Genomic DNA, 26,194 nt, shown 5'->3' on the forward strand with positions numbered 1-26,194 from the left:
GATTCCAGATAGTTGAGGGCAGTGAGTTAAGATAAACTAGTTTATTACTATCCACAAAACAGAGAGTAATGTATCTAAAAGGAAGGGTGGGATGGAGGTCAGTAGTAGTAAGTCTTGAGGAGGATCTTCTGTGAACCTCAGGATCAAGCATGGGGCATTGCTTTGGTTACAGTCCTTCTCTGACTGGGCTCTAAAGAGTTGCCGTAGCTGCTACTAGGGATCATCTAACCCTCAAAACAGAACTGTTACACCCACACTAAAGAACCTGGACTGCAAAGACACATAACTGAGGTAGCTAAAAGGATTTCATAGCATTTGTTCAGAAAATGTGTTTCCTTCTTGATAATTTTGCTCATCCTGCTCTGCAATTTAGATTCCAAATCCAGAAGAGATCATTGTGCCCACCTAGTCTGACCTCCCATATAACACAGGCCACAGAACATTCCCCAAAATAATTCAATCCAATCTTGATTTTAAAATGGACAGTGATGGAGAATCAACCACAAATTGTTCCAAGGGTTAATTATTGTCACTGTTAAAGCTTGAATACACAGTGATATAACTGTTGGCTGCTAGATCTGTGTGTTTAAACAGACGGAGAAAAAGCCTCAGGGGGGGGTGAGGAGAAAATGAAAAGGTGGTGGTGATGGATCCAACATAGATCTCTAGGTTTTAACATGTTCCAGTATACAGCAGCCCCACAATTCCAACAGAATATGTCTCTATAGAGAGATCAGTAGATAGCCAGAACATGGTAAAAACTTGCATTCAGGATGAAAACATGGCATATTCCACACCCCAGCCCAGAAGAGCCTAGGGACAGAATCAAAACTTTGAGAGGTTTTATTGGTATGCGAGCGATTCAAGGCCTCAGCAGTTATTGAAAGAGAACACTGGAAGGGTGACTTGGTGTCCCTTTACTGCCACCAAGTGGAAATGTTTGCCAGTTTTGTGAAACCCTTCTCAATATAGCGGAAAAGAGAGGCTCAGGAAAGGGCTCATCACTGGCAAATAACTGAGGAAGCATTTGTTAAATTTTTCAGCCCCAATATAAAAAAAGTGCTACAGCCAAGAATGACATCTCAATAATTGGAGCAGCAGCCAAGACGCTATATAAGAATATACAGAGCAGACTCCACACTGGCCAGTGGTTTTGGTCTTTGGAAGATAATTAACTTCTGGGCCTAGTAAATGAGGCAAGTAATTGATTTCCTGGGCCCTAAGTGCAAAGGGTAGAGTATTATGGTGAGAAATCAGGACTGTATAAGCACCTGCTGTTTTGATCCTACTTATCAGACTCTTACCTGCACTACTGGGTTTTAGAGAAAGAGAGAGTGTCACACTTAGCCAGCCTGAGAGTTTTCACCGAAGGGTCACAACAAACTCGTATTATCCTAGTGAATGCAGAAGACTTCATGGGAATCAAGTTCACTCAGGGCCACTAACCAACTGCAAAACCAACAACAGATTAGAGCATCACACAGCCGGAGACATACTTTAAGGCAGCTATATGTATATAGAGACAAACATATACAATACACTTCAAGGCTAGGTCAGCTCATTGACTTAATGGTAAGTAATGTGAATTATCAAGCAGGAGACCCAGGTTCAACTCTCAGTCTGGGTATTTAGCTCCTTAAACAGGCAAATGACTTGCTGAACAACAAGAGGGAGCCTAGTACAACTCAATAGCAACACCTGCTGGAGCAACATTAATGAAGTTCAATTATTAAAAGGGTTTGTTTTACTAAAGCTGCAAGTTTTCGTCATGTTTTATGAACAGAGAGTAAGACATTCTCTGCCTGAAGAGCTTAGTCTTTCCCTTCAAAGATGGGGAACATGGAACTTAACATTTGTGCACACACATTTTATCATCGGCATGTGCCTATCCCTGAGATTCAAGTTTGACTGTGAAGCAAAACATATTAAATTCATATTGGAGCAGATGAGCTGGAGGTGGTCTCCTCCAATTGCCTCAATCCTATCTGAACAATCCCTTGGGTACCCTGTGAACCAGCTTCCTTTCTCAAGGGAACGGCCAGCATGTCAACAGCCTGTGGCCATAGTGCGTTTACCATGCACACCAGTCCCATCTCCACAAAACAGAAAGGTAACCAAGATCATTAGAGTTGCTTTGCCTCAAGGTGCCTTAACAGATTCCTCATTAACACTAGGAAAGGACCCGTTATAGCTAAGTTATAACACAGCTAATGGTCTCAGCTTAATTTGGGCAAGCAGAAAGTTATGCTGTACCTGGACTCATTACAGTGAAAATATTAACTTCAAACTCCAGGTTTTGCCTCATCTCTGGAAAGTATGGCTGCCCACACAAATTACTTATAAGCCACTTCAAAGAAAATAATGCAGCAGAATAGCTCAGGTGGCTGAGAATGGGATAAAGAGCTTTTCATCTTTATATCATCAGTTCCAATTTGGACCAAGGTCATAGCGACCAGCAGTCTGGGAGCTACACAGACTATCGAACAGCCATCAGATGGAAGATGAGTTGGTAGGTCTCAGGTTCAGTTACCAGTGGAGAAATGCCCACATTACTACAGGCACTGGTAGAGGCATCAAGTATTACTGGGGCATGGATACCGAACTCTCCTCTTCCTCCTGGAGTTGGCTCTAGTGCAGCGAGTCTTGTGCTCCACTCATCAAGTGGAAAGGGGACTTCAGGACTGTCAAATTGATAACCCTGATGTGCACAAAGTTTAGAAAAATTAGACAATAAAATGATCAATTAAAGGATGAAACTCTTGACCAGGTAGGGATGTTTTGGAGAGAAGCAGCTGCCTTCTATGAACAGAATTATAAGATGGGCTCAGGTTTAAACCACTTTAAAATGTAAAGATCATTTTCAACTCAAATTTTTTAAATATAAACAGTGAAGGCTTCTTATGCCATTTTTAAAATCTGCACCCAAAAATGTCACATTTATACAGGGAGATTAGGTGGGGGGGGATTGATGAGCAGAATTGGGATTGGCAAAAGTAAAATGTCCTGTCCCCCCCAAAAAAGAGAGATTCCATTTACCTATTAAAATCAATTATATAGGATATTTCCGCATATATAAAGCTCTCGCTCACACACACACACACAAAATATTAGCGGTCAAATATTTTGGAAAATAAATTTGCAAGTGTTAAATTGGGAAGAGAACAGGTTCTGTTGGAGCCAGTCACTCACATGCTGGGATCCTAGAATTTGCACAAGGGAAAAATCTACTAATATGGAGTGGTATGGTTTTAATACGTGGGTGTGCGTTATTACTGTAAGGGGAGCTGAATGTCAATGATCGCGTCTGTTCCATTCATTGAAAAAAAACTAACCAAACAAACCTAAAGGTTTAGAAAAGACTGAGTCTGAAGATTTGTTTGCTAGATGAATGCTCTCTATTGGCTTACCTGGCTCAGACTCCTCATACCCCAGAGCAGCTGAAGACCTACTCAATGTCTCAGAGGACGTACATGGAGGCCTGTCATACCTTTAATTTTAGGAGCACTGGAACTTTAACAAACACTTCATTTCTCCAAAGTGTTGATTTACCTCCAAAGTTTAATAGATGTTAAATGAAAAAGGTTTTTTAAAACTGTCATAACTGAAAATCTTCCCATCCTCTCAGTTGCTCAAGTTTTCACTCTCAACTCTTATGATGTCATTCCTCTAAGTTTTCCCATCACCAGAGTCTTCCAAGCTAGATAGGGCCTGAATTTCAAATGCAACACAAAAGTAAAAAAATAAATAAATTAATAGGTCAAATTCTGAACTCTACCAGCCTTCACAGAACCCCTTTTAAGCAGCATTACCACCCAAGGTTTACATATAATATATATCACATATACACAGAGAATCACAGTGAACAAGCACAGAACAATGCTATAGAATTATAATCAAAATCCTGACATGATCCAAAAGCAGAAAGAATGCCAGCCATAAAAAACAGCAGCAGGAGTCTGATTCACATGACTAGTTGATGCGCCCTTCATTTATAATGCAGTTAGAGGGCTCCGATGATACAGGGATGGACTTTGTGGACAAAGTTGGACTGGTTGTAAGGAGGTCAGTTACCTCTGGAACACATATTTCTCACATCCTTCCTAACTATGTAATATAGATAGTAAATTCTTTCCAGGAGTTTGCATCAGGAAGTAGGAATGGTGCTCATGGAAAGACTATTTTAAAAACAGTAAAATTCCACTACACATGGGTGTGTACAGACATAATTTGGAAGAAATTATACTGATTCTAATAGGAAATGCTAAAATAAAATTAATGAATTAATTAAAAAAGAACCACCAACAACCACCCAGACACCCAAGAGTTAACATTATTGGTTTCTCATCTAAACCCCTTCCAAGGAGGTTAAGCACACAACAGACTATCTAAAGCCACAGCTAGAGAGGCTGCTTGAAATTCCACACATGTGCCTCAGCAATGTATTTCTATTAATGTCCAGTGTGTGTCAGCATGAAGATAAGGTACCAACATCATGTCCAACCAGCCAGCTAGAGAATGGGACGCGGTGTAAAACATTGTCTGATACTTAAAGTTCCTGAGAACAGTGGCGCTTGCAATCTCACCCTCCGCACACACGCACCTGATAACACTACCACCAAGAGAAGGCAACGCAATGAAACAGTCCTGCAGCTATGAGGAAGAAAAGAGATTGAGAGGGAAGGAGCAGGAAGCTGGGAAGAAAGAAAATAAACTTGATCAGCACAAAAAAAGAGGCAGGTTTCGGGTACCCAGCTTTGGCAGCTGTGCAGGAATGATAGGCTGAAGCTACACTAACTGGGAGAAAAGCCTCAAGTGGAATTTGCTTTTCACATCAACTTCTTTAATCCTCATCTACTTTATTTTATTTTTAAAAAGTAAAACCACACACACACATACTCCTTACTGCTACTTTTTATCTCTCCGAATACACCATGTACACTCACTATATCCCCCATAATGATACATAGATATTATTCCATCTCAAGCACAGGCTAATCGTCATCATCCTTTGCAGTCCCCTCAGGAACACTTCATACAGGGCTTGAGAAAGCAAAAACAAAAAGTTAATTAAGCTACCAGGATGGAAGGGTGTGAGAAGTGGGAGGGCCTTGGTTAGATTTTCGGGTGTTTATGCAGGATGAAAGGAATTGGTCAAATGCGATGCTCACCACCTAGTTTCCACATTATCTGGAAATGCAGAGCTACCCAACAAGTTTTTCATTTCATGTAAGTTAGATCATTTGCTAGCCACTGTATACCTTTTAAATTCACCATCTCATCTTTCTCCCAACACTCCATACCCATCTCAATAACATCTTCCAGCCAGAAGGATCCCAAAAAGAATTACAAACTGTATTTCTAAGAATCATTGATCCAGGACTGAAATGCGGTCACTTCTGGGGTGGAACACAGCAGATATTTGACAGTATAACCAAATACTAAACTAAGTTCATATAAGACTCCAAACTCAAAATTTGGAGAGGCAGAGCAATTGCCCAAACTGAAATTAGAGTAAGGCATTGAGAATAATACTTCTAATCTTATAAAAAGTGACATGGAATCTGTAGTGATTTTATGTGCAGGATGGTACCTGTAGCAGCACCACACTGGTTCAATGCTGACTCCAAAAAAAGGGCTACCTACTGAAACTTCCATGTAATACCTTGAAAAGTGGTGCTGCTCTCTCAATTTGAAGAGCTGTAATGCCTAACCAGGCCTTCCATGTGGAATCAGGGCACTGGTACTCATGCCAGAAATTGACTGCTGGCAGTAAGAACAACAGAATTCCACCTATGCCATGAAGTTTGGGCCTTTGGTTACACAGGGATGATCAAGGAGTAGCTTTGATGGATTCCTTCACCATCAAATATCAATTTATTAACCTTGCATTTGTCTGTCAATTGAACAATTTGTGGCCATGTCCTTTTCCCTCTGCTCCCCTCCCTCAGGGATGGAATAGCTTTGCTGTAACTCTAAAGCTAACCTGTTTTAACTTTATGGGACTTGTATAGGCAATGCACCAAGGATCATGGTGGAACAGGGAGTTCATACACTTTAATGCATCTGGAAATCAATGTCCCCACAGTCTTCTAGCCACTCTTTGGTGGCTTGTGACACACACTGTTTTTGGCACAATTTAAAAGTTACTGCTAGTGAAAGGTCTAAGACTATAAAAAGAATGAGCTGCTGTTGGTCAAAACAGAAATATCTTGACAGAGCTAAAGACTGGAATACCTGTGACTGCTCTATGGGAAGATTAAGGTGCATTGGCAGAGTGATGTTGGATAAGCTTGCACAGTAGTGACCTGCACTGCTCTTGGCTCCAGCTACTGCAATTAGGCACTCACTGCTGTGAGCACTAAATTTACTCACAACATTATATTTTAGATGTTAAGGATTTTCCTGCAAAGAATCAGTGATTTATCCATCATTCCACAGCTCCAATTGAGAAGAGATTCTGAAACTCCCAAACCCATTGCAAGCCCTGCTAGTGCAGGCTTTCTAAACCACAACAAGCTATTTTGACAGCAGATTCTGTGGAGTGAGTGAACTTTGTAGCAAAAACACACAAAATGCAAGAAAGGAAGCCAAGTCAAGCAGGCAGCCCCACAGATTACTTCAATTTGTTGCAGATGTATGATTTAAAAAGAGGCCAGCCCAGTGATAAGATCCTCTAGCCAAGGCAGCTATAAAAACGTGAAGCTCACATTAGACCATCAGCTGCTGAAAACTGCACAAACCCTCCAAACACAAATTAACCTTCAGAGTCAGAAGATAAAAGAAGACTACAGTAGCAGAAAATAGAAGTGATTTTTGGTGCGTTTAAGGGGGAAGAGAAAAAAAGATGGTTACAAACCTCTGATCAATCACACTAGTACTAATCAACCTTAGAGTCACAGCCCAAAAGTGGGTCGCCAGAATATGTCAAAGGATCGCAAGGGCTGACTGGGCTCAGCTCCCCAATCCAAGCATTGTGACCTGGTGCACAGGGTCACAACCTGCTCGGGTTTTGCCCAGCCACCCCTTCCTTCATAATGATGGAGGCCAGCTGGGCCAAATTTGAGTGAATGGCGTTGTGGCCCTATGTGCCAGGTTGCAACACTACTCATGCAAATTTGGCCCTGACCAAACTGAGTGGCACTGTGACCCTGGAAGTCACAATGCCCAGAGCAGGGAGCAAAGCCCAGCTAGCCCCACAGGGCAGGAATCAGGAGCAAGTGGTTGGTGTCACTTTTTCCAATCAATGCTGCCCCCCGATGTAACCCCTGCCCCATAGCAGGGCAACACCCCGTCTTCCATACTCCCTATCTTGCCCTTCAGCCCAGGCCACATCAATGTACTCCTCCCCCACAGTCCAGGAACCTCCCCCGTCATACCGCCCATCTTGTCCCCCAGATCTTCCCCCACAGCACCCATAGCTTCTTCTGGTCCTCAACTCCTTCCTCCAACCCCTCCTACTTTATCCCAAGCCCCCAAATTCCACATCTCTTTAACCTCTGCCCCTCAGGCACCATGTTCCGGGACTGTTTTTTCTCTGTGGAGCTATCAGCCTACCACCCCTCCCTCCCCATATCCTTCCCCAGTCTGCCCAGAACCCCAACTCCTTCCTCACTACATCCCAGGTCCCTCAATCTCCCCACTTCACCTCCAGGTGCCCAAATCCCTCCCACTCCTTACCCTCTGCCTCCATAAGCTATTGGGTGGGCGGAGGGAGCGAAGAGGCTGTGTGTTTTTCAGAGGTGTCTCAGCTCGCTGCCCCTCCACCCAGTTGTTCACATCTGGAGAGAGTATATGAAATCATAGCTCCAGGCCCCCCCACACTGCCAATGGACCCCTATGAGGGAAGTGGGGAAAGAACCTGTCTGCGGGCATCACAGAGGTACCTCTGGATTGTGACAGGCCATCAATGTTCAAATGGGACCTGAACCCACTACAGCAGCAGGTCTCAAACTTCATTGCACTATGACCCCTTTCTAACAACAAAAATTACCACATGACCTCAAGGTGGGAAACTGAACCCTGAGTCCGCCTGAGCCCCACCACCCCCGGTAGTGAGCCAAAGCAGAAGCCCAAAGAATTGAGCCCCGGGCAGGGGGCCTATAAACCTGAGCCCCACTGTCCAGGCCCAAAGCCAAAGCCCGAGCCCCACCACTTGGGACTAAAGCCCTTAGGCAGCGAGGCTCGGGTTTTGGCCCTAGACCCCAGAAAATCTAATGCCAGTCCATTAAAATGGAGTCATGACCCACTTCGGGGTCCCGACCCACAGTCTGAGAACCGCTGCACTGCACTATTGGTAGCTGCGAAAATAAACAGCACATAGGCAGCCTCTTATCCCCCGCCAGATAATGCCTTTGCTGTCCCCCAGGATAAGAGGAAAAAAAGAGAAGTTTTGGCCAAGGACTCCAGGTCAAATCCAGAGAATGTCCATGCAGAACAGACAGAGCATAAATCTAACCACATGGAATTCAGCTCACCAAAGACAAAGAGAGGGAAATTCTGGAGCTGTATTATCTAGCCCAGATTGCAATAAATTGTGGGGAGGTAGAGAGAGCAAGTCATGAAGCTGTACCGCCTAGTGATTTAATTCCCCCTGTTAATTTCTTGCAATAGATAGAGAAAAAGAACTGGAGCTACATAAACCAGTCCAGACCCCTCAGCAGAGACAAAGAGGCACATTTAAGAATGCTGAAGGCATAGCATTACAACTCCCATTTGAACACAAATAGGAGGATGTTTCCATATCCCACATTACAGGGGGAGCCAATTCCAGCAGGCATGCTGGCTAAGCCCTGGTCTACACTATATAGTTAGGTCGACATAAGGCAGCTTATATAAGTCAGTGCACATACTACAGCCTTGCTCGTCCCGCCACTGTAAGTGCCCTACTACACCGACATAATAACTCCACCGCCATGAGAGGCGTAGGGCTTATGTCAGTGAAGTTAGGGTGATGCAGCGTCCATGGAGACACTGTTATATACATAGGCGCCAACTCTGTGGGTGCTCCGGGGCTGAAGCACCCACGGGGAAAAATTGGTGGGTGCTCTTCACCCACCAGCAGCTCTCCGCCCCAGCTCACATCCGCCTCCGCTCCACCTCCTCCCCTGAGCATGCTGCCACTCCGCTTCCCCGCCTCCCTCCCTCCCAGCGCTTGCCACCATGAAACAGCTGTTTTGCACGGCAAGCGCTGGGAGGGAGGGGGAACGCAGCATACCCGGGGAACAGGTGGAGGCCGAGTAGGGCCGGGGAGGCACGAGCACCCACCGGCGCTGGGGAAAATTGGTGCCTATGATTATATACACCCCGGTTGGCTGTCATTCTTGTCAATTTCAATTTCACCAAGGAGCTGTGAAATTTACAAGAAAGTCCTCCCTGCTCCCAGAAGGGCTGCTGCCCAGGAGCCAGGCTGCCCCACTCCCAGCAGTGAGGCAAGGAGCTGGGGCAGCTGCTGCTCTCCCAGTAGGGAGAATGGAGCCAAGAGTGAGGAGGACCGCCAGGCTCCCAGAGGGGAGCAGGGAATGGAGAGCAGGTGGGGGCAGCAGTGAGCAGAGCTGAGAGCCCCCACCACTGCCCCTCTTAGGTCGGTGGAAGTGGTCCTGGTGTGAATGCGCATCACCAACCAAAGGAGGCTAGTATGGACATGACCCACTGCAATAAATTACCACTGTGACTGTAAGTCGACCTAATATAGGTCGACTTAAGTTTTTAGTGTAGATCTTTCCAGGTCTAAAACAAACAAAAATATCACACAAAATAATATGCCAACTAGACAGATAACTTTGACTAAATTAATATAATAGCCTTCACACCAGGCAACTTTGTTTTACTAAAAATAACTACACAGTGAGAATAGTGAAATTTCTGCATAGCTAGAATGGTAACTGGTCTTCAGAATTATGCAATGAAGTGATATTCTTCCAAATTACAGTTGTCAGTGTGAAGGAATTGCCCAGTATTAAATTTCCCCACCAGCACAATATGGGGGAACATGTCACTGGCAACCAGATGCCCTAGGCCTGCAAAAGGGCAACTGAAACCCTAGTTGGTTGCTGAAGAATTGCAGCAAGCTGTACTTCTTTTTACCCCTCTCATTTTTACAAAGCTTAAGGCTACCAGACTCTCTGGATCTGCTACCGTCACCAACTGAAACAGGATCTGCTCATTAGAAGCACTGACACAAAAGCAAGAGTCACAGTCAGCCATTTACCTAAGTAAGTTAGCAACTAATCAGAACTTCCGGCCTGAAGCTGAACTGGGCTGCAGTAAAGAAGAAACCATGCGGCAGATGTGTCTGTTGCTGGGTTCCACTTCAGGATAGATAAAAAAATTAAATACATTTCTTTTTAAAAATTAACCTATGTAAAATTAAATTTTAAGTTATGAAAATGTATGTTAATGCCTAAACTACTTATAATCTATTAAAGTAATTAAATTAAATAGTAATATTCAAGCTGTACATGTTTGCTGCCAAAATTTTAAATAAAGTCAAACCACTGAACTGGCAGAAGTCACTGACTAAGCACATGGAATCAGAGTTTGTTGAAGTGTTATACCAGCTTTTGACGGCAGCAGCCATTTCCACAGGTACAGAGAAAATACTTTCTTCATTTCAGTTTATTCAGCTAGTTCAGTTCAATGGCTAATTCACTAAAAGTTGAGAATGATGGAAAGTTTTAAAAAAAGAGCACAGAATAGTTCATTCTTCTCCGCTAATTTATGAATAAAAATAAGGTATGACAAGATGAGATCTACTAGTTCTAAAATCTTGAAGGACATAGCAACTAGAACCAGTTTAATTTATTAACTACAGATAATACTTTGTTTAATAAATCAGTTTTAAATATAACATTTTATAAATATGCTGGATATAAAAAAATTTAAGGTATGGTTTTTACTAGCTAAATAAAATACTTAATCTAGTAAATAAGAAATGTGTCATTTTTATTGTTAGAAAACGGTGAAAGTAAAAAATTAAGAATCTGAATTAAGTATGTTAAGCTATATAATTGCTTAAATTAATGTATACAAGTACAGTGTATCCTCCTGATTACCAAAAAGTAATTCTCGTGCCAACCAATGAGAATCAACCTTTTTTTAGGAAAATAAAAAAGTAGTAAAATGTAAAACAAGATTAAGAGTTATTTAAGTCAAAATTTCCTGCTTCCTGATTTTTAAAAATAAAATTAAAAAAAAAAAATCAATCCACCTTGCCATTCCACCCACAAAGAAACTGCTGTTAAATGGAGAAACATCTCAGTATTTTTTTTTTAAAAAACAACCAATGTGTAGAAACAAAATTCATGCTTTACAATGGTGCTGTGAGAGATACTGATCCAGCATTCATTGATGACAAATACAAAAGCAAAAACCCACACAATCAGATTTCTAGAACCCTGCAAATCCACGGGTACCCGTTTTATATCCGTGGACCATTTTTGCAGATAGCAGCACGGATGCGGATACAAATTTTGTATCGGCGCAGGGCTCTGACGGTAAGAGCCAGGCAGGTAGCTGTGAGGAACCAAGGCACAGACCCTCCACCTGCCCTGGGCAGAGGTGCCTGGGGGGGAGGGGTCAGGGACACAGGGCAGGGGCTGCTCGGGCCCACTGACCAGGGAAGGTGGAGGGTCCACCGCACGGCTCCCCACAGCTACCCGTCCCGCTGTTACCATGGACGTGCCAAGCCACCCCAGAGCCACCCCAGAGACCACTTTCAGCACCAGTTCAGCTACATCTATTTCAGATACCAGCAGTCAGCAACAGGGACATTCACTAATGTGTTATACAAGCTAGAAATACAGCAAGCAAGATTAGTTTTAAACAAACAATTGCCTGGAAGCTGACACAAGCTTTGCACTGACAGACTGACTGAGGGACCAAAGGGGAAAGGCAACTCCTCATCTGATCATCTCCCACCTTTCCATACAGAAGCCTTGCCTACACTGACAAATTTCTCAAACTGTCCTTCCACTGTATTAACACTGGTGGTTAAACTTGCATGAACTGGCCACTGGTGTTTTAAACAGCGTCACCTAGATCTGCTTTGAGCTGGGTTAGAAAAACAAAACACTGGTTAAAATGCCATTGGCCAGTCTATGCTCGCATTCCCACTGTTAGTACAACAGTGGGGAGTTTTCAGAGATCCACCAGTGTAGACAAGGTTCAAGAGCTTGGAGTTCTGCAACACATAAGGCTAGCTCCAAAATCCAAGACCGTGGTCATGACCAAGACCAGCACCCATGCTTACCTCATTCCAATCTCAAGAAAAGTACCAGGAAAAAACTGAAGAGCAACTAGGTTATTTCTTTGCATGAGGTGTGACCCAAAGAATTGCACTGCCCATGATTACTTACAGTCACCATATACTTGAGCAATTAGAGAGGGCACAAACCGTAACACTTGGTTACAATTTCCCCCAAGTCCAAATTCCAATGTAGGCTCATCTCCAGTGCGAGTGAGCAAGAATCAGTGGATATCAGAGAGATTTTCTGCCCAGCTGGCAGAGCACAGCCAAGAACACACTGCATGAGAAGCCACCATTCTACACACAGCACGAGGAATTTCATCCCAGCAGATGAGGAGGTCTGCTTCCATCCTAGCCTGTTTCCACACAGCAACACAATGCCTTCTGCTCACATGGGGAAAAATCTAGTTATGTGAGGTCTGAGTCTACCCTCACCCATTCTGAATTCACCCTTTTCTCTTAAAGGGGGGGGGGGAGGGGCCATGGGAAGAGAGACTTTTGGGTCAGTAAATCTGACAACCATTATTCTGGGGGGATTAAACAGGGAGATAAGAACTTCAGGGCTTTGCACAAATCATATTAGTTCAGTTCTCAAATCCGGGTAATGCTTCTTTTCAAAGTATTAATTTCATTTATTCTATTTGCTCTCCCTCTATCCTGATAACACTGGCACACACAGCCCCTGAATGAGATCCTCCTATAAAATAGGTTATAATCCTCCCTTTCTAGAGCAGTAATGAGATGTCTTAGCTTAATCGTGTTTATTTCCTGCCTGCTTCTCCCCCTCCCTATCCTACATTGATTTGTTTCAAACGTTTTGGTTAAAGCCAGCAGGCCTGAAAAGTCACTGCTTCTGACTGGGTGGCTGACAGATGCATGCTAAATGGCCCCAGCAGAATAAGGAGATGTGTGCGGGCAGCCTCACTTCCAAAGTTGTTGTTTTGGTAAAAATACAAGAATTAGGAGGGGAGAAAAGATTGTGATTACAGAGACAAAGATGAAAGAAAAAGTATCTGGTTTGGAGAGAGGTGGGACTATGCAGGGCAAAACCATGGGACAGAATAAGGGAAAAGCTGATTAGGAAGCTGCAATCCTAGCCCCGCATGCTAAAATAAAAAGGGCTCAGAAGAACAGCTACATCTGTTCTCGGCCATTTGATAGCACCTTTGATGTGAGAATCAAAGCACTTTACAAACACCCATTAAGAATCAGAGCCCCTCTGTGAGGTACTGCACATATACTCCCCATTGTACTGGATGTTAATATTTATATTATGAAGCACCTATGGGACTTGGTCAGCATCAGAGCCCTGTTGTGCTAGATGCTGTAAAAAGATACACGAAGAGTCCACTATATGCAGAGAGGAGTTAAGAGTTCATGCTTAGAGACTGTTTCCATCCCAGCTGGTTCCACACAATGGTACAACACCTATGGCTCCTTAAAGGGTAAAGTTAGTAGTGCTGTGAAGTTCCTGCCATGAAGGGCTTCCTATGTAAGAAGTTTTACAACTAGAGAAACAGGGACCAAAAGGATAAGTAACTTGTCCAAGTCCCAAAAAAAACCCAAAAAACAAAGAAGAGGTCTTGGCAGAGTTTAGAATAGAAACCAAGGGGACCTTACTCCCAAGGTCCTGCTCCAACCACTAAACCACCTATCTTCTCTGCCTGTTCTAAATTGAGGCCCTCCTGTAAGTAATGACTTAATTACATACATAAGCCTGCAATAGGGTCCATTACTGATGGGTGTGATGCTCTGTACCTTGGGGGAACACCCTACACCCCCATGTTCATCTTTATAAAATGATTGCGTGGTATCCAATGCAAAGTTTGTCATGTTGGGTGTCTTCGGAAGGCTCATGATGCACTGAGCATGGTTGTTACAGTGATGTTATAGTGATTGTTACAGTAATGTTATGGTAAGGTTATAATTTCATGTATGTAGTTATGAGGCTGAAAATGTATTCTCATGGCTTAAAGCAAGCCCATGCAAAAACTCTCCACAGCCCTGACAAGGCAGTTCACACCTTGTCAGGGCACGGATGGAACAAACCCAGCCCAGCCTCACAGGAACAATGGACACTGGCTTAGGCAGGAACAAAAGAATTTGTTAGACCCTTGAGGGAGTCACCCCCTTCCTTTGGGCAGTTTGGAACTGCGACGGGGTAATGCTCACCTGAGTCTGAAGGGGGCTGGGGGGAGGAGAAAGAGGCAAAGCCATGAGGAAATAAAGGACACGATAAAAGGAAAAGATATTTTGCCATGCTCTCTCTCTTCCACATGCATCTACAGACACCGTCATGACGAAGCAACTGAACCACTGATCCAAGGGGAGAGGCTGGCTAAGCATCTAACCATCTAAGTTTGTAAGGACATTGAAAGCGTTAAGGTCAGTTTAGAATGCATTTTGCTTTTATTTCATTTGACCAGATCTGACTTGTTATCGATCTTTACAGTTAATAAATCTGTTTATTTTACCCGAAGCAGTGCGTTTGGTTTGCAGGTGTCAGAGGCTCCCCTTGGGATAACAAGCCTGGTACTTTTCAATTTCTTTGTTAAACTGACGAACTTATATAAGCTTGCAGCATCCAGCGGGCATAACTGGACACTACAAGACGGAGGTTCCTAGGGTTGTTTCTAGGACCAGAGATATTGGCTAGTGTCATTCACTTGCAAGTAGCTGGGAGCAGCTTACATGCCAGAGGCTGTGCATGAACAGCCCAGGAGTGGGGGTTCTCACAGCAAAGCAGGGTAAGGCTGGCTCCCAGAGTCAAGGATTGGAGCGGCCTAGCAGATCACTGGTCCAGACAACACCAGAGGGGAACGTCACAATTGGTTAATGTGTTTCTGATCACAGGAAAACATACAATCCAATAAGACTGAACCATCACCTTACACAAATACTATTAATAATAAAGGTCAGCGGATGAAAACTGTAAAGAACACAGATTAAACATCAAGTGACTTTCAGCACAATCAATCAAAATGAAATTGTTTAAAAATATAGCTGTTGTATTCAGGTTTATGGCCTACAAGTGGCATGGTAAAGAGAGCATGGCTACATAGTAGAGCTGCCTACACAAGAGAAGGGTATTAAAAGCCAAATTATTTCAGCACCAAGATCTTACGGCAAATCTAGAAGAAATTAGCTTTCCAACAATATGTGGCATGATCTTCAAGTCCTAATACATTTTGAATAGCTGAAGGCAGACAACTCAGTTGCCCCAAATAAAACAACAATCCCATTCTTTTTTGACACCCTTCTTGTGCAACACAGCACAGAACACCTGAAAGTTTATTCCCCCTGGCTTCTGTGTGCATGACAGTGCAATCTTGACTGGCTGTATAATACAATCAATACCCATAAAACCACATACACACTTGCTTTTAACTTCAAATGATAAACAGCAGAGATAAAGCAGAGGGGTCAAAGGATGGCCCAAGTCCATCACTCCCCTCATGTTCCAGGCTTGAAGACAACAGCCAACACTCAGCCACCATTCCAGACTAAGGGACCAAGGAGCTGGAAAACGGAGGAATCCTGACAAACAAGAATACTGACAAGTGAGAGCTACCATTGAAATAGTACAAGGAACTGCAAGAGGGGGTCCTGGGCCTTCAAACACTAACTGGGAAGTTTTGGGGTGATGTGGAAAGACATTCATTCCTAACAAACAGAGGACAGGCAGTTTGAGGGGCCAGAGTGGGGAACCTTATATTCAAAGGATGCCTGGAATTGAGAGGAAATATACCATGTAGGAGTCCCCATAGTAAAGAGTTGACACATTAAAGTTATCCAGGAACAAGTAGCCAGCACCCTTGCCTAACTCTTGTCAGAACAAAGTACACAACCCAAAATTTCTCATTGATTTCTAAGTTTTCTCAGATTTGTTTCATGTCAGTGATCAATGGAGGAGACTACACAGCAATAAACTTGACCACAGTTTCTCTAACACCACATTCTGGGCATAAGCTGCATATTCACTACTTACATTCCATGGGTTACCCAAGAAAAATCTGATTTGAACCTGCTTTGTGTTTGCAAACTGTCACGTACCCAGCAACTCCATGCTTCGTACTCTGGAGGATTAAGTGTTACACTCTGATGTGATTACAACATTTGTACATAAAAGGTAGGTCTACACTGCAAACAAACACCCATGCCAGGGTCGGGTCAGCTGATTCAGGCATGCGGGGCTCAAGCTGTGGGGCTGTTTTACTGGGGTAGATGTTCAGGCTCAGGCTGGAGCCCAGGCCCTGGGAAGGGGGAAGGTCCAAGAGTCTGGGCTTGAGCCCAACTGTCTACATCACAATTAAATAGCCCCGTAGCCCAAGCCCAAATTGCAATGGAGGAGCCGCAAATGTTTAATTGTAGTGTAGACATACCCTAAGAGTCAGGTCCCGGCTGGTTCCAGCCATAAGGGCACATTTCAGTGATAATGCTGACACATCTCAGTCACATTCTTCCCAAACAGCTCTTGTGTGTGTCTCACTCCTGGAGAGAGGGCTCTCTCACTGAGCAGTGCCATCTCCTCAGATTTAGAAATTAATTCACTGCCACTTTCTACAAAGGTCTGTTAATTACGTTAATGAAAGGAATTATCATCCTCCTGGTGGGAATGGAGTAAGTGCTACTTACCAGCTGCAATGTCTCATCCAGATGCACAGCTCTTACCTGCCTTAGATATCAACTCCTTTTTTGTATTTAACCCTTCCACCGGAGAGATTGCCCATCCTTAGACTCTGCTGTTTCTCAAAGGAAATCACTTGCCTCACAGGGGTCACTTATGAACCACATCAGGGAAATCAATATGAAAAGGCAGCAGGCTAGCATGTTGGAACAGTTATAATTTATTATTGAGCCAAAGTGCACCATAACCAAGTTACACCTCACTTGCCTTCTGGGGTGGGGTAGTATCAACACCGATTTACAGATGGAAAAATGGAGGCACAGAGGGATTTGTGATTTAACCAAACCACACAGCAAATCAGTTTGGTAGGGGGGCAGGGGGTGGGAAGAAGAGGAAGGGAAAAAACAGGAATAGAACCTAGAACTCAACTCCCAGCCCTGTTCCCTCCCTCGTCTAGACATTGTCCTTTTAACAAGTAATGTGACTCTCGGCGAATTAGTCTAAATATCCACCTCGCTGTCTACTGATAACCAGGACCAGTTTCACTGTGGCAAGCATCATCCTCACATTGTTATAACGGGACAGCTCATGTCACTACAGTTAAGAACAAGAAGCCAGTTCTTGTAAGACACTCTACTCCTGACTATTCAGGTGTTCCTGTAACTTTACTCAACAGTCCAGATACAGCAAAGTTGAGACAGGTCAAGTCTGTACCTACATCAAAAATACCCATTTCACACATGTAGTAGCTTAGCAGAGCTCCATCCAGCCCAGGTTGCCACAATGCTAGTCCCTCCCAACCCTACATATGCAGCAGGCTCTCTTGCCAGCCATCTCCACTCCACTCTCCCACAGACAATGCGCCCACCTGCATGTAGCCAGATGCTATACCATTCTCATAAAAGCTCAGCCTAAGGTTAGTTACATGACAGACTTGCCAACTACAGCAGGCTAAGAGATATGAGATGATAACTACCATGGACTTGGGACTAAGCAGCAGTTGCTGAACTCATTACACAAATAAATGGCATTTAACTGATCCCTCAAAGGGGAAAGGTTTCAGGCCCTCCTCCTGCCTGGGAATATGTTGCTTTGTACCTACCATCCGAGTTGCTTTCTGCCTCTCTTCATTGGTGCTGTTCTTTTCCCGTTGCAGAGTTGTATTGAGACACTCGCTGCCTGCCTCCCGTTCCCTCTTGGCCAGCCGGAGCAGTTCCTCTTGGACCAGTGCCTGCTCTCGCTCATACCTGCATCAGTACCAAAGAAAGGCCAAGAGAAGGTGCTCAGCAACAGGCTCATGGGATAATCTGTCCTACCCTTAGCCAGGAACAAGAAGAGGTGTGATTTACTTGGGACAAAGCCTGCTCACAACTCCCAGGGTTCTGTGGGAATTTTGGAGCACCATGAACTTTAAAGATGACCTGAAAGTTCAGTGCTGAACAATTTAAAAAACAAGGGGGCACAAAGCACTTAAACCTACAGTTTAGTTAGGTCTGGCTCTTAAACACTTGACAGTCACCTCAAAACAGTGAGAATAAAGGATTTAATAAACTATACATAAAGCTGCTTTTAAAAAAATAAGATGCAGGCCACAAAAAAAGAAGTTTGTCTGCCTAGCTGAATTTTACTACCAACACTATCTTAGCTATTTGCTTTGCTGGCCCTGCGAGACAGAAGGAGCCCTCTGCAGAGTAAGTGGGAAGGAGCCCTCTGCAGAGTAAGTGGGATGATTGATGTCGGGGAAGCAACCTTGAGACATGTCCACAGTCTACCAGCAATTCTGATTTCACCATCTCTTTAAAGAACAGAACCAACTTCCCAGAGAGTTCACTAGGTGTGTCAGACACACAGTTATGGACAGTGGGTTTGATGCATCACTTTTACAAGCTTGAATAATCAACAATAGCACTGAAGAGGACTCATTTTCATAATCCCCAAAGCTAGACTTGTGTGACATGCAGAGAAAGCATGGACACAGTAATGCAGCAAAGGAAGACCAGGAAAAGGCATTTAGAGAAGCTAGAAAAACATATGGCAACAGTTTTATAACAGACAACCCTCCATCGATAGAGAAGCTAGACCTCCTACTGTCCTCCACCCTTGGAAAAAGCAGCAGAGACTCCTGAGGGTGAGACACAGCAAGGACCACATTTCACACAACTCCTCTCTTTCTCACTGTACCTTTACATGCACGGACACCTTGTTAAGCCAAAACGCCCCATACAGGAAAAACCCACAGCACAGTGGAAAAGGCTGGCAGCCACCAGGTCTAGTGGAGCAGGCATCAGGAGAAGAAGCTGACAGTGTCTGAACAAACATTATTTCAGGTATAACTACAGAGATTCTCACTCATATGCAGAGTTAAACTGATCAATAGATTTGAGGTCTGGGCAGAAGTTTCTTCAAGGACTCAACAAGAGTCTTAGGGGTTTTCACTTTCCTCAGGAGGCAAGAGCAGGCAGACACAACTTTAGGCTCCAGTGGACATGCGTTTCTCCACTACCCACAGAAAATCATGTGAAAGCATTCTTCGCTCCTCCGACATTTCTATAAACACCTTCCCATTGGTCCCAGCCCCCTTACCCATCTCCAACCCCAAGAGTCACGTGCTCTCTCACCAAAAGATGCCCAGTGGCCTTTACCTATATTAAGATCTCATTAAAAACATACTACGCAACACCACATAAAATCATCACTGTACTGAACTCTAGAATGCAGCATTACACATGGCATGTATGTGGCCCAGGCAGCACAGGTGGCTGTCTCCTGACAGGAAGAACATCCCCCTACCTTTTGTACAGGTCCTCCTCCGCCTCAGAGGGCTTCTGACCAGAGCTACTGGTACTTGGTGGATGGATTCCTGAAGAGAAGAACAGAAGCAACTGATGACTGTGGAAAAAAAACACTGGCTACCTTCGCTTCATGAGAATGGACATCATCAGAGGGAAGAGAAAAATTCTCAACAAATGAGCAACATTCTATGAAGGGAACACTCAGTACAATAAGAAAAGTCAATGGGAAAAAAGAAAACTTTTTAAAAGTTTTATGGCTGAATTTAGCGTTCATGTAAGTGAGAGGCTGACAATACTGCCTTGAACAAGGCATAATGACGGTGTTATGCAAGCTTCCTCCATCTGAGGATACTGATGCACTTCAACCCTGACCCATCTCAAGCGCTCACGTTATTTTAACCTATTTTACACCCCTTTTCCCCAGTTCTGCAAAAGCATCTCTCTCCAAACCTGCTGCATCCTTTGTTATTCCAGCACTGGTCTCTCCTAAGTAGAGATCAAATTATAAAGTGGTTTGGGACATTCACAGACAGGGACAAGGATGAGGCACCACTAAACCCACTTTTAAAACTTTAAGACTTTGGCCACAAATGAATGCTGGTCTCTGGCAGGAAAGGAATGATTCACCAACCCCCTGCTGCACTCTGGATCCCAGAATGTTTCTGTTTAAGACTTTTATGGGAGCAATGACAGATGTACCAACAATACACATTTGAGCACCATTGAGTAAAACAAGAATCAGCTGACTTGAATGAGAAAACAAGTCTTTAAGCATGCAGCTAAATAGCTGAGCTTTGCCAGTTTCTCCTCTTCTCTTTCTGGTAATAGCTAGTATCAGCTAATGAAATATTTCTCCTCTGAACCTGCAGAATAACATGACATACGTACAGCAGATTCCCTGTCCACTGAAAGGAGCTGACATGACTAATGCCCTTTTAGAAACATGGTTGTGAGTAATATTCTGAACTGCTACCATACCTGTCATCCAAGGATCTCAAAAGAACCTTACCACACATTAATGAAGTCACACAAATATTTGAGGAAATGGGTATTACTACTATTCCACACATGGGGAAAACAGAGAGGCACTGAAAAGTTAGATGACTTGTTTAGAGTCATACAGATTCACTGGCAGAGCCAGAAACAGAACCCAAGATTCCCAACCATTCTAGTTACCATACAACATTGTCTACCTCACCCAAAAAGCTTTCTTGCAACAATATGAATACCCAATCTTTGTAATCACACTGATACCCACACAAGTGGAAATGCCACTCAACATAACAAACGTGTCCTGACAAGGTACAAGTGTGTGATAAAGGCATTAACCACACCTCAGTGACCAACAGTGTCAAAATTTTAGACTGCAGACACAGTGGAGACTGACAATACCTGTAGTACACTTGGGCTTCCCTTTTGCAGCTTGTGGTGATGATGCAGTGCCATAGGATGAGGGAGAAGGAAAGGAAGATGGTCTCTGGTCCCCTTTAAGTTGAGAAGTTTCCTTCATTCGGTTCACTACATCTTCAGAGAGCTAGAGCAATTTGTTGGGAAGAGATTAAGTTAGTCAATTCTTGATTTTTATTTTGTATTAAGAGGAGTTTTCAACAGGTAATTATTTTTTAATCCTGCTTCAAAATACTGCTACTTATACTATTTTAAATCAACATCTGAGAGCAAGTTATCTGTTGTTGAATTCACATTCAGCAAATATATTACATCAGGAAGTGATGAGGTCAAGTAATTGAGTCTTAAGGCTAGATTGGACAATGAATTGTCAACAAGCTATTGAGAACAAACTATAAAGAGCAATCCTTTATGCACCGGGGGGGGGGGGGGGGGAGAGGGAGGCAGGGAAGGATTATTACTTAGTAGATCTTCAGTTCCTATTTTTATAAGTCTAGGCAGAGTTTTCCACCTAATAATAATGAAATGGAGGAGACGAATGTGCTCAATTCCAATTTTATTGCCTATTCCCATACTTGGGTGCAGAACCATGAAAAGGTAGAAAATGCAGCCAAAAATCTCCTGGGAATTCAATTCAGAGTGCCTTTCTGCCCTTGCTTTTGATGTCATAGACAGGGCTAACTGTTCTTCTGATACACCAGTCAATTTTATACTGGCCACTCCACCCTAATGGACAAAATTAAGGGGTGCTCAATTTCCATGCCCAGGCCAGACTCCCATTGACACACTTCAGAGCATAAACCAGACCATAGATTTTAGCTATGCCACTACTGCCCAAGATAAGCAGTATTTTAACATCTTGATTACAGATTGTGCTTTTGTCAGGTTGGTCTTAGGTCTTCAACTCTGTTCTCTTCTGCTTGCACTATAAATGAAACACACACAGCACCCTATCAACAGATCCCAGGGAACACAGCTCCAGGCATACAACATGCATTGTAAAATAATCTACATAATGACTATGATGTTTTAGTGATGACAAGTACAAAATTAATAACTAGAAAAGTGAGTATTTCCTTGAAAGAAAATGAACGGTCAACACTAGCTATAAAGTATCTGAGGTTTTTCTAAAAAACCAAAATAATCCCCTTCGAGTTCCAAAAATGAGGAAACCCATTTCATTTCATAAAAGCTTGTGACTGGATTCAGCTTTGCAATTCAAATGAACAAGCCAGGGAGGCCCCTGTTTATTTAGTGAGAGTTCCTATAATGACAAATATCGGGGCTCCCTCCATTTAGTCTGAACTCCTAGAGATCAATGGAATGGACCAATAACCATAAATCAACAGCTTTCAGAGTAGGAGCCTTGTTAGTCTGTATCCGCAAAAAAAACAGGAGTACTTGTGGCACCTTAGAGACTAACAAATTTATTGGACCATGAGCTTTCATGGGCTACAGCCCACGTCATCAGATGCATGCAGTGGAAAATACAGTAGGACGATTTTATATACACAGAAAACATGAAACAATGGGTGTTAACATGCATACTATAACGAGAGTGATCAGTTAAGCTGAGCTATTACCAGCAGGAGAGAAAAAAAACCTTTTGTAGTGATAATCAAGATGGTCCATTTCCAGCAGTTGACAAGAACGTGTGAGGAACAATAGGGGGGAAAAATAAACATGGGAAAATAGTTTTACTTTGTGTAATGACACTTCCACTCCCAGTCTTTATTCAAGCCTAATTTAACAGTGTCCAGTTTGCAAATTAATTCCAATTCAGCAGTCTCTTGTTGGAGTCTCTTTTTGAAGTTTTTTTGTTGTAATATTGCAACTTTTAGGTCTATAATCTAGTGGCTAGAGAGATTGAAGTGTTCTCTGACTGGTTTTTGAAAGTTATAATTCTTGACGTCAGATTTGTGTCCATTTATTCTTTTACGTAGAGACTGTCCAGTTTGGCCAATGTACTTGGCAGAGGGGCATTGCTGGCACATGATGGCGTTGTTCTAAGTCAGCCATAAAAACGTTGGCATATTGTGGGGCCATGCAGGTACTCATAGCAGTGCAGGGGCAGAAGGAGAGGCCCCGACAATATCGGGGCCTCTCCTTCTGCCCCTGCACTGCTATAGGTACTCGCATGGCCCCACAGTATGCCAACATTTTTATGGCTGAATTAGAACAACGCTTCCTCAGCTCTCGTCCCCTAATGCCCCTACTCTACTTGTGCTACATTGATGACATTCTCATCATCTGGACCCATGGAAAAGAAGCCCTTGATGAATTCCACCATGATTTCAACAATTTCCATCCCACCATCAACCTCAGCCTGGACCAGTCCACACAAGAGATGCACTTCCTGGACACTACAGTGCAAATAAATGATGGTCACATAAACACCACCCTATATCGGAAACCTCCTGACCGCTATACTTACCTACATGCCTCCAGCTTTCATCCAGACCACATCACACGATCCCATTGTCTACAGCCAAGTTCTAAGATACAACTGCTCCAATCCCTCAGACAGAGACAAACACCTACAAGATCTCTATCAAGCATTACTACAATACCCACCTGCTGAAGTGAAGAAACAGACTGACGGAGCCAGAAGAATACCCAGAAGTCATCTACTACAGGACAGGCCCAACAAAGAAAGTAACAGAATGCCACTAGCCGTCACCTTCAGCCCCCAACTAAAACCTCTCCAGCGCATCATCAAGGATCTACAACCTATCCTTAAGGATGATCCCTCACTCTCACAGGCCAATCCTCGCTTACAGACATCCCCCCAACCTGAAGCAAACACTCACCAGCAATCACACACCACACAACAAAAACACTAACCCAGGATCCTTGCAACAAAGCCCGTTGCCAACTCTGTCCACAAATCTATTCAGGGGACACCATCTTAGGGCCTAATCACATCAGCCACAATATCAGAGGCTTGTTCACCTGCACATCTACCAATGTGATATATGCCATCATGTGCCAGCAATGCCCCTCTGCCATGTACATTGGCCAAACTGGACAGTCTCTACGTAAAAGAATAAATGGACACAAATCAGACGTCATTATAACATTCAAAATTATAATTACATAATTCAGAATTATAACATTCAAAAACCAGTCGGAGAACACTTCAATCTCTCTAGCCACTCGATTACAGACCTAAAAGTTGCAATATTACAACAACAGAAAAACTTCAAAAAGAGACTCCAATGAGAGACTGCTGAACTGGAATTAATTTGCAAACTGGACACCATTAAATTAGGCTTGAATAAAGACTGGGAGTGGATGTGTCATTACACAAAGTAAAACTATTTCCCCATGTTTATTTTTCCCCCCATTGTTCCTCACAAGTTCTTGTCAACTGCTGGAAATGGACCATCTTGATTATCACTACAAAAGGTTTTTTCTCTCTCCTGCTGGTAATAGCTCAGCTTAACTGATCACTCTCATTATAGTGTACATGGTAACACCCATTGTTTCATGTACTCTGTGTGTATAAAATCGTCCTACTGTATTTTCCACTGCATGCATCCAATGACGTAGGCTGTAGCCCACAAAAGCTTATGCTCAAATAAATTTGTTAGTCTCTAAGATGCCACAAGTACTCCTGTTCTTTTTTCATAAATCAACAAGTTTCTCTAATTCCAACACCATTCAGCTGAGCAGCAACATAAAATTAACAAAGCAGTTCACTTTGCTGTGTAGTTGGTACATGGAGCTGAACGCTAAACGGGCCCAGCTAAGCAGCAGCAAAGAGAAAATTGATTAGGATTAGATTCTCCTCTATATCAAAGATCTGCAAGAGGAATCTGAAACAACCCTAATTAGATCCTTGTGATTGGAAGCTGCGGAAAAGAAGTGAACAAACTTATCCAGTCTCACTCAGCAAGCCCTTTCACATGGGGCTAAGCAAACAGGCAGCTCAATGGGATACAAATGGTACAAAGGAAATAGGGCAAACTTGCAAAAATGTAGAGTAACAGAAGAGAAATAAAAATACAGAGATAAGACAGAAACCGAGAAAAATGCACCCTAGTGACACCACCAATTCCATCTCTAGGGTGTCCTATCATGATGCAGATAGGGCCTCTTTCCTCAGCTCCAATTCCCACCCTGGAGAGGCAGCAAATCTTCAATCACAACTACTCCTATCTCCCTACCTGTCTCCATTGCACCAATTGCTATAGTACCCCAGGTGATATTAATTAAGGGTGATGGTCTCTTCCCTTGGACGCTCTCTTCCTGCCCTTAATGTAAAATCTCCTTTAACCCACAAGAAGTCAAGAGTGCAGGATGGATTAAACAGCTCTGGGGAAAGGGAGCGGGGGATGCCTTTTAACACACTATAAAGGCAACAATGCTATGGTTGGGTATCACTCCCTTTCCCCAGCCCCTCTCCCCCACCCAGACCCTCTCAGCCCCACCCCCTCTCACCTCCTGCCCCTCTGCCCCACCCAGACCCTCTCAGCCCCTGCCCCTCACCTCCCCCATCCCAGCCAGTTCTCACCCTAATGCCCTGCAGCACCCGCACTCGCTCCTGCTCATCCAGCCCGAACGAGACCTTCCTGTTCTCGTAGCTGCTCTCGCTACCCCCCATGCCGGCGGGGCTGGACGGGGGTTATCCCACCCTGTCCCTCACGTAAGCTGGGACACACAGCCTCCTCAGCAGCACAAACTCTCTCCTAGTTCACCAACCAACAAACCCGCGTCTCATTGGCGGCTGCCAGAGAAGCAGCCAATGGAGAGGGCACGTTGCTGGCGATGGCCCGCGGGGCAGGCTGGGAATCGTAGTCTGGTTGTTGTAGATGTTCCTCCAAAGGCTCTGTCTGGCTAGGACAGAATGAGGGGCCCCAGGAGAGCAGCAAGCATGAGAGGGGGCGGCCTACCCTCTGCGAGCCTAGCTCAGGCCTGAATTAGTCACTGGGCATGATAGGCTGAGCCTAGGATCCTAGCCTCCCCCAGGGCTTCAGGCAGGCCCCCCCCAACCCTCCCAGAGGTGCATAGCCCTGCTATATAGCAGTACTGCCAACCCCCAAGCTTTCCACACCATGAGCTGGGCAGGCCTTCAAAATATGTTGTTTTTTAAAATAAATATATGTTAGGCTATCATTTGTC

The 26,194-nt window shown here is 43.8% G+C and overlaps 1 protein-coding gene across 3 annotated transcripts in view; it reads right to left on the bottom strand.

The window, feature by feature from the left end:
- Positions 1–25,776, bottom strand: part of CHCHD6 (coiled-coil-helix-coiled-coil-helix domain containing 6) — a 169,568-nt gene extending 143,792 nt beyond the window's left edge. For all 3 annotated transcript variants that reach the window (XM_084635509.1, XM_084635510.1, XM_084635508.1), the window contains exons 1-4: positions 25,587–25,776; positions 21,056–21,197; positions 19,662–19,731; positions 17,974–18,118 (exon numbers count right to left, since the gene is read on the bottom strand). In XM_084635509.1, coding sequence (XP_084491635.1) covers positions 17,974–18,118; positions 19,662–19,731; positions 21,056–21,197; positions 25,587–25,676 — 447 coding nt within the window. In that variant the 5' untranslated portion in view covers positions 25,677–25,776. The remainder of the gene's footprint in view (positions 1–17,973; positions 18,119–19,661; positions 19,732–21,055; positions 21,198–25,586) is intronic.
- Between the last annotated feature and the right edge of the window lie 418 nt (positions 25,777–26,194).

Source organism: Lepidochelys olivacea, assembly GCF_965140295.1.
Source record: "Lepidochelys olivacea isolate rLepOli2 genome assembly, chromosome: 7".
Lineage (NCBI taxonomy): Eukaryota > Metazoa > Chordata > Testudines > Cheloniidae > Lepidochelys > Lepidochelys olivacea.